At 41.4% G+C, this 9,836-nt stretch overlaps 1 protein-coding gene across 2 annotated transcripts; it reads right to left on the bottom strand.

Moving 5' to 3' along the window:
* Positions 1-345: 345 nt before the first annotated feature.
* LOC100693548 (uncharacterized) lies at positions 346-7,460 on the bottom strand. 2 transcript variants are annotated; one of them, XM_025910848.1, is made up of 3 exons: positions 7,173-7,460; positions 2,127-2,429; positions 346-1,894 (listed from the first exon to the last, which is right to left on the bottom strand). In XM_025910848.1, exons 1-3 carry the CDS (start codon positions 7,413-7,415, stop codon positions 1,265-1,267), a joined length of 1,176 nt encoding a protein of 391 aa, XP_025766633.1. In that variant the 5' UTR covers positions 7,416-7,460; the 3' UTR covers positions 346-1,264. The 2 variants fall into 2 exon arrangements, with proteins under 2 accessions (XP_025766633.1, XP_003451471.1); XM_003451423.5 differs by having other exon boundaries at positions 7,104-7,458.
* Positions 7,461-9,836: the final 2,376 nt, after the last annotated feature.

Raw genomic sequence — 9,836 nt, 5'->3', positions numbered from 1 at the left:
ATCACAACGAAAGCTTGTAGCTTTATGGCATCATCATTTTTATTTCAGTCATGAAGCTAACAGAAAGCATTAGCTGAATCATACCGTCTTGTAAGCAAAACCAGTCATGATATTATAATAATATTATGAATACTATTCTTATATAAACTAAAATAAAATGTGCACTTTTTTGTCTAGAAGGAGGGAAAAATCATTATTTTACCCGTTTAACTGCGTTCACTACTATTCACTGTTAAATAGCGCCTCCTGCTGCATCCGGAGCTAAAGTACAGCTGGTTACTGTACAATGGGAGTGGTGGTGCCCCTCCACAGATGTACGTGCTGTTATTAATTTTTATCTGTAGGTAAACAAATTACGTTAAAAATAAAGTAACTGAGTAAATTATAATGAAACTTCACACTTTTTCAGTTTTATTAGCGTTTATTATTAGTAATTGTTAAGTTTTGTTTTTAGTTCAGTTTCATTTCAGGTAGTCTCCACTGGGAAACTGCTCATTGAAGTTCAGTTTTAATTCTAATTCAATGTTAAGTTTCAGTTTAATTTTCTCGTATACAATGTTAGGTTTTGTTTAGGTTAGTCTCAGTGTAGGTTTTCATTTATTACAATGTGTGCTATATTTTTTATTGTCTTCTATTTGGATTAGACTATCTATTAGTATCTAATAGTTTTGCTTTTGTGGTACAACTTGTAATGTTTACTCAATCCAGCAATAGAGTTGAATTAAAAATACATTTCCATAATTTTTCTGATTAAGATGTTCAAAGTAGTAGTTTATAAAAATAGTAGTTATAGTTTTTGTCTGCATTATTGTGAAAAATAACTCTATACCATTCAAGAACTGTCACTGTTTTTTATTGGGGTGTGTTCAAATTTAAGATAGTCAAAAAACCCGCACACTCTTTAAATATATATATATATAATCTTTACAGCAGTCTTTATGTATGTCCATATTTTGGACAATGAAACTTTTAGCAAATTTGAGATGTTTAAGCCAAAAGCCCATGATGTGATGATTTGAGATGACATTTGGCATTTAGGAAATGATGACAGTTCGAAGAAAACACTTTCATTTGTTTCCTAAATTATCTGAAAAAGTTCATTCTGGTCATGTGAAATTTGTATTGAAAGGGTCTTATATTTATATATGTGGTAACTGACCCAGTTTAATAGACTAGTAGAAAATAGGAAAGAAAATTATGCTTTACTGGCTGTAACAACCTTGTGTTAGTTTTTGTGGCTGACTAATCAGATATTTGTTTTTGTCTAATTTGTCCTCAGTTCGAAGTCGTCCCTCTGCCTTAGCAGGCTCTGAAAAACTCTGTCATGATACAGGAAAAAATTTCTGTTCCTGTCCAGGTCCTGCACGTTGATTATTCGAGTCACCAGAGCTTCTTGTATGGCTGGAGACTCACAGGGGTGATGCTGCACACTGTGACTTATATTTCTCGAGGGCTCGATAACTAACAGTCCAAGCATGCTGCCTTCCTCCTTCCTGCTGTATCTGGATGAAGTGTTGAGGGTGTCTCCTGTCATCATGGTGTCATTGCTTCCATTTAGGACATTAAATCCAAAGTCTCCACCTGATTCATTAGTTTTACAGCCTCTGTTAATTCCTGCAGTTGAACTGGGTGTGGTAGATTTATTACTTGGACCAACCTGGCTACCATTAACAAGGAGGCTGTTGGAGCATGTCATATTGGTTATAGTAGATGTGTTAGCATGTTTAGGTCTGTTGGCAGCACTGGTTCTTGGTTTTTGTGGACCAAGAGCTGGAGTCTCCTGGATGTTTGCGCGTAGGTAGGCTGTATAGCCCCGAACCAGGTGACCTAACCCCGTCTTATAAGAAATGCGCATTGATTCAACTGATCCTGATGGCACAGACTGCAGACGGGCCTGTAGGAAGAGGAAAATGCTTTAAAATCAACTCAATACCTCCCACTCAAACCTCTCTGTAGCTTTGGTTTTGTGCCATCATCTAAAGGGAGAGAAAGAACCTGCAATATGGGATATAAACACTTACCTACATACAAAGCAGATTTTACAATGTAGAGGCGTACAGATGCAATACAGCAAACACATACTATCATAACCTGAGCTGGACGTGTTTTCATCTATCTGTCCTGACCTGGTGGATTCTTATGTGCAGGTGAATTGCAGCTCCTGTCAGCCACTGCTGCATCGACACTGAACTCATTCTTTTCTTTGTGGTCATCCTCTCATAATGGTCGAGAAGCTCAAATTTCAGCCAGTTATCGTAGAGCTCTGTGGTCTCAGCCATCTGATCCTGGTTGTTGGCGATGCCTGGGATAAGGCTGAGGAAGCTGTGGATAATCCAGCCGATTCTTGATGAGCTGCTGATGCCAAAAATCCTCTTAGGCCGGGATGGTTGAGTTAACGAGGGACCCTCTGTTGATCCTTGTGCTCGGACCTGTTTGGAATACGAAGCACATTTTATAACACAAACTGTCATGCTGGCCCAAACTGGGACAGAAAATGAGGTAGTATTTGTGTCAATAGAGTACTTCAGACATTAAAGAAAGACACCTCATAACATTAAAGAAAGACACCGTTCTCTGGCAAACAAAATGGATGAGATACGGCTCTCCATCACTAACAACAGACGGATTATGGACTCAAATGTCATGTTTTTCACCGAAACATGGTTGAACAACAGCTGCCCGGACAATGCTATCGAGTTAGCAGGACGCCACACACACCGAGCCGACAGACTCCGACAGACTCCGGCAAGACCAGAGGTGGAGGTTTGTGCATTTATATTAACAATGCTTGGTGCATGAACTCCACTACTACTGAGAGTCACTGCTCACCTAATGCGGAGTTTTTAATGGTCAAATGCAGACCTTATTATCTCCCCAGAGAACTCACTTCGATCATACTCACTGCAGTGTATATCCCCCCCGACGCTAATGCTAGGTTGGCCATGAAAGAACTTTCTGCAGCCATTAACAAACACCAGAATAAACACCCCGAGGCTGCTTTTATTGTTGCTGGCGACTTCAACCACACCAACTTAAAGACAGTCCTCCCCAGATTCCACCAACATGTCTCCTGCCACACCAGAGGAGACAAGACTTTAGACCATGTTTATTCCAACTTGGCTGGAGCCTACAAAGCCACACCCCTCCCCCACATTGGACAATCGGACCATCTCTCCCTGTTCCTCACACCTAGGTATTCACCACTCATCCAACGTGTGAAACCTGCTGTGAGGACAATTAAAGTGTGGCCAGAGGGGACAGACGCAGTGCTCCAGGACAGATTTAAAAACACAGACTGGAATATGTTCACCAACACAGACCTGGACCAGTACGCCTCATCTGTACTGGATTACATCTCCGAAACCACAGACAGTGTCACCACCCAGAAACGGATCACCATGTACCCCAACCAGAAACCTTGGATGAACCGGGATGTTCGTCTCCTCCTGAAGGCCCGCAACACTGCTTTTAGGTCAGGAGATGCACACGCCTACAGTACAGCCAGGGCTAATCTAAAGAAGGGCATCAAAAAAGCCAAACACCATTACAAAAAGAAGGTAGAAGAACACTTCTCCAACTCCAACCCCCGACGCATGTGGCAAGGACTCCAGACCATTACAGACTACAGGACCACCAAACCCTCCCCCGCATCCTCTGATGTCTCCTTCCTCAACGAGCTCAACAACTTTTTTGCTCGTTTTGAGCGAGGGAACCCCACAACCAAAACAGACATGACGCCAGACCACCAACCTCTGACTCTCTCCCCCACCGATGTAGGAGCGGTGCTGAGTAGGATCAATGTCCACAAGGCTGCAGGTCCTGATGGCATCCCCGGGCGTGTTCTCAGAGCGTGTTCTGGGGAGCTTGCAGGAGTGCTCACAGACATATTCAATCTGTCCTTGGCCCACGCTGTGGTACCGGTCTGCTTCAAATCCACCTCCATCGTCCCGATACCCAAAAACTCCAACCCATCTAGCCTCAATGACTACCGCCCAGTAGCACTCACCCCCATCATCGCTAAGTGCTTAGAGCAGCTGGTCTTAGCACACTTCAAATTCTGTCTCCCCCCGCACCTGGACCCCCACCAATTCGCATACCGCCAGAACAGGAGCACAGAGGATGCAGTCTCCATCGCACTGCACTCTGTCCTCTCACACCTGGACAACAACAACACCTACGCCAGAATGCTGTTTATAGACTTCAGTTCAGCATTCAATACAATCCACCCATCACAACTCATCAGGAAACTGACAGACCTGGGCATCAGTTCCCTCATCTGCAAATGGTTACTGGACTTCCTGACCAACCGCCCTCAACATGTCCGGCTGGATAACCGCTGCTCATCAACAATCACAATGAACACCGGTGTACCACAAGGCTGTGTGATGAGCCCTTTCCTCTACTCCCTCTTCACCCACGACTGCAGACCTGCTGATGGTTCCAACACCATCATTAAGTTTGCAGATGACACCACGGTGATTGGCCTCATCAGTGACAACGATGAGGCCGCCTACAGGGAGGAGGTGGATCGTCTGGCTGAGTGGTGCGACACAAACAACCTGCTGCTTAACACCGAGAAGACTAAGGAGCTCATCGTGGATTACAGGAGGAATGCTGACCCACATCCACCCATCCACATTAAGGGGACGGCTGTGGAGCGTGTGAGCAGCTTCAAGTTCCTGGGAGTCCACATCTCCGAGGATCTCACCTGGACAACCAACTGCTCCAAGCTGGTCAAGAAGGCTCACCAGCGCCTCTTCTTCTTGAGGACTCTGAGGAAGAACCACCTGTCCTCAGACATCCTGGTGAACTTCTACCGCTGCACCATCGAGAGCATCCTGACCAACTGTATAACAGTCTGGTACGGGAACTGCTCTGCCTCGGACCGGAAGGCGTTGCAGAGGGTCGTGAAAACTGCCCAGCGCATCGCCGGAGCACCACTTCCTGCCATAAAGGACATCTACAGGAAGCGGTGTCTGAAAAGGGCTGGGAAAATCATCAGAGACCCCAGTCACCCATCACACGGACTCTTCACCCTCCTGCCCTCTGGGAGGCGCTACAGGAGCCTCCGGACTAGGACCACCAGGTACCGGAACAGCTTCTTCCCCACAGCTGTCAGACTCCTGAACTCTGCCTCCTGACATCTGACCCACGTTAAACTCATGGACTGAACATACACACACCCACAACCACTAGCACTTTATCACTATCACAATTATCCTAACTGCACTACTGTATAGTTCTGTGTAAATATCATTCTGTACATATGATAATTTTTAATCCTACAACTGTTTATAACTTGCATAGTTCACATTTCTGTATAACTGTATATCTCAGATTTCTGTATAGTTGTTATTTCATATTTATATCCTGTTCATAGCCTGTACATAGCTTGTACTCACTACAGCCTGTACATAGTTATAGTTATAGAATATTCATAACATACTTCACACCGTGTACATTATAACATACCATAATAGACCCATTTCTGTAATATACTTACACATCTATATTATTGCTAATATATATTGTAATATATCTATATCACGGTTAAAGCACTTTCTGGATGGATGCAAACTGCATTTCGTTGCCCTGTACCTGTGCATGTGCAATGACAATAAAGTTGAATTCTATTCTATTCTATTCTATTCTCATAACTCCAAACACAGAAAATTTTTTCCCAAAAATGGGAAAAAACAAAAGGCCTTTTCATTTCATGAATTTGTGACTCCTTGGATACATTCCAGTAGTCCATTTTGCTTAGAGAGGTTTCTAACTGAGTGAAATGACACCAAAGTATCTGTATGGCAGTCATCATTTGAGCAAAGAGTGACATACATTCTCCAAATGCTTAGGAAAGGAGCTTCCATAGAGGATACAACTCTATCCACAATCACTTTCCTTTGTCCACCAGATATCTTTTAGGAATTGAAACATCTGGTGCAGGAGGGAAATAAAAATACTCTTCAAAAGTAGGTCTAAGCTCCAGAATTTGAATGTTTGTCCCTCGGGAGATGACACAGGTTTTTAAAACAGAACCTTCCTGCTGCAAGACCATTAAACCACTGCCAGTATATTTATAGCCAACTCATGTAAGTAATCTAATTACACTATCAAGTACATATGGTTGGTTAGTCCTTTGCTCACTCCCTGTTTAGTCTGTGGTCCATTTTCTTCCACTTGTGCACTTCAGCATCATGGGCTGGGTGGCTGAAGCCAGGCTGGACAGGTAATCGGGCATACCGGGCATTTGCCCAATGGGTCAATATAATTGTTTTTTTCTTTGCCGATATAATTTTACATGCTACAGGCCGGCTGCTGTGCACCCACCCTAGAAGCACTGACAGCAGCCCATTGGTTCATTTTTATTACTGACACTGGATTGTCTGATCAAATCTCTTAAAACAACTGGCACTTCCCCTTTTCCCCTGTGTGCTCATGGTAAGAGGTAAGGAACTAGATGTAGGGACAGTTTTTAGGAGGGAAGAAATTCAAGTAAAATGAATAGCTACTATGATCATGAGCCATTTCTAAAGTGTAGCCTGTAATTGTCACATATTGCACTACAGTCCAACTAAGATGTCCTAAGCCAAAATAAAATGCTTTTCATTTTATGTATTTATTTATTTATAAATATAATATGGTGGTCAAAACAAAACAGAAAATGTTAAACTATAATCCTGAAAACAAAACCTTAAATTTTGACTTAATAACTCAAAATTTCATTTTATTTTCTTGTTTTTGAGTCATTTTCTTAGAATTTTCATTTAGGAAGTCAACATTTGAAATTTTGTATGACATAAAAAATATATAAATAAAATAAAATTTTGTGGTATAAACAGGCTTCCATAATTGTACAAACAGCAAAATGAGAAAGGATGATATACTAAATAGAAGGAAGTAAAAGGTATAATATTGGGGGTGGGGGTAGTGTAGGAAGTAAAAAAGCAACAAAACCACATGAAGATTGGACCTTCAAACTAAAACAGGATGTAAAGTGAAAGTGGGAACACAGACACAGGGGAATGCAAAGAGGGGGAAAAGTGATGATAATAAAAATATTCTCATACTAACATTACACAAAATGCAACAGTTTTATCTACCTGTTGGGCAACCTGATCAAAAAGCATGGACAGAGCCAGAGCAACAACCCCCACTCCTCCACAGATTACCCTGCTGCCTCCCAGCTGCGCCGTCAGGTTGAGGTTGAACGTGCTCTGCTGCTCCAGGCTCATGCTCCGCTGTAAGAAGTCGTACTGATGCTGCAACGCTGCTGACGAGTCCAGCGACAGGAAGGTGGTAAGGACAGGATCCATGGAGATATCAGGGATGATGCTGGCATCTCGAGCCACCGAGAAGAGCTCCTGGACCGTGGCTCGAGAAGGAAGACACAAACTGCGGCCCGTCAGGATCATGGCTGAATCTGTCTGTGTGTGCTCAGTGTTATCAGTGTTTCTAACCCACTGTGTGTTTATTTGACCCAGTCAGAAGGATGTTATCAGCACGGCCAGTCCTATAAAAGAACTCATGAGCAAAATCACTCATGAGCGAACCATTTACTCAAATAAAACAAGGTTTTTACACACATACATATAGTAGCTGCACAAAAAGCTTATTTTTTATGTTGGTGCAAAGCTGTTTGAGTCAAACAGTGACTCCCTTGTGTGCTTATTAATTTCCTGTCTCTAAATGTGCAGAAGTAGGAGTGGAACAGCTGAAGCAGGTGGTTTGTTGCTCATTTTGGCATCAAACTATTTATATTTCTACAAAGAAAGCAGTTTCTGTACCCTTAAAGAGAAGCGTAACAGCGGGTTGGTTTCACTTCCCTTCATCCTTGAAGATTTCGAGTCTGGTTCACCTCAGTAGTCAGATCACCCTCATCATGTTCAGTGAATCACTGAAGTCAAAAATCTTTCATAGGTTTTATTGCTGGTGCAAAAAGGAAGTATAGAAGAAAGTAGATGCATTTATACTCCATACCTCTCATGGTTTGTATCTAAGATTTGTATAATCAAAACTCTGAGGTTTTTGTGTCTTTTGAAGAGCTGAGGTATGAATTCAGTATAAAAAGAATAAGTTACTTTAAATGTGATTATTCTGTATATGATGTTCTGCTTAAGCTGTTTCCCTTTTATCTGTGTGCACACAGTATACTGTATCTCATTTCTTAACATTTTGCTTCCTTCAAAAAAAAAAAACTTTGTTCACATTTCTTTAGTTGAATCTACAAGAAATTCCGAAGATTTGACATTTGACAGGCATAAAATTGTATTTTTGGACAAACAAGGTGATTCCACAAGATCTGTTAGCTCATATCCTGCCATGGTGTGCGCTGTGTCCCTAAAAACACTTGTGGAACCTGGACAGATGAGGGACAGAAGAAGACGTGGCAGCAGTAGAGGAGCAGAGTAATATTTTTTTAAATGCCTGTCAGGGCACCCGCACAGGAAGTGGGTGCCTAGGTAACCCTCTACCATCCTTTCATATGCCAATCAATCATACCCTTCACTCTCATTAGTAGTCGCTTCAGTCACTCGACTCAAAGCTGAGAAAAGTTTATCTTTTCTGTAGACAAAGAATAGTTTGATTTTTTAAAAGTTGGAATCAATGTAGTTAAAGCATATAAGCCAATAATTTTATTTTGTTATGACATCATCCTGCTGTTCTTTATACCAATATCTCAATAATATTCTTTAATAGATTAGATTACTTAAGTGGATGTCATGCTGTGTTTATTTCACTGTTGGAGCCTGATAAGCCTGACCATATTCTGAAATTAGTTTATTTTTCTATCCATCTGGTCTTGTTTTAGCCTCAGATTGGATCTCTTGTTCTCTTTTTCAAGACAAATATTTTTAAATTCCTTGTACCTGACTGCTTTGTTTGAAAGGGCTGAAAATGATAAAATGTCTGAGAGCTTTGATAAACTTAAATCTAGCCTACCAGAAGTCAGAAGTGCCAGGTTTGTTTAAAGTTCAATCAATAAACGGAATCAAAATCAGAGCTCTTTTGTAATTAGATCGACATTTAGACACAAACACCGATCATTAACCTCAATGTCAATAAACAAGGTTCACTCGGATAAATTTACTGTGCTGCCCTTCGGTAAAGTCTGAGGCTCAAATAAAACACAGAGAGATGCCAAGCTCATTTTTCAGTCCTAGGTTGGTTAATATTTAGCTAACAGCACTTCTTGGCTGGGCCTAGGATGAGGGCCTTAAAGGGTGATATCAGACTCTTACCCATTTGTTTGAGCTCCTCAAGATTCTGTTTATATTTTTTTTTTTATATACAGAATGAACAGCGTACTTTCTCTATACAGTCTGTAAATTAAGTTTCTCTTCAGTCTTTCTGTTTATAATATTCAAAGTCTTGAGTTTAAAGTTTTTATGGTACTCTGTGCAGTCCTGTGAAAAGCTGAGTACATCCCATGATTCAGTAGTGTCATATTTTGTAGTGGGTAGAGGACTCAAATGCAGGACTCCAAAGTAAACAAGATAAACAAAAAAACAAACCTATGTTAAAGATCAAAGGTAAAAGTCCCAAATACACTTCTCCAGGGCAAAAGCATGACTGTAGAGTAGGGACACACAAGAACAACAAGCAGGGTAAAGTAAGACACTGATCACAGAAAACACTCAAGGTTAATCGGGAGGATGAAGCACAGCTGGAGAACAAGGAACAGGTGAAATTAATCAAAGACAATGAGACATTAGAAGTAAAATTGAGGACAAAGTGGAAGAGAGATAACAGACTATGGTCTGACTATAGTCTGTTATCTCTCTTCCCATACCAAAATAAAATGGGAAGTGAGATAACAGAGGAACAGTATAAGA

The sequence above is a fragment of the Oreochromis niloticus genome, linkage group LG10 (assembly GCF_001858045.2).
Source record: "Oreochromis niloticus isolate F11D_XX linkage group LG10, O_niloticus_UMD_NMBU, whole genome shotgun sequence".
In the NCBI taxonomy this organism is placed as follows: Eukaryota; Metazoa; Chordata; class Actinopteri; order Cichliformes; family Cichlidae; genus Oreochromis; species Oreochromis niloticus.
The sequence above is the reverse complement of the archived record's forward strand: the minus strand, read 5'-3'. Positions and strand labels throughout refer to the sequence as shown.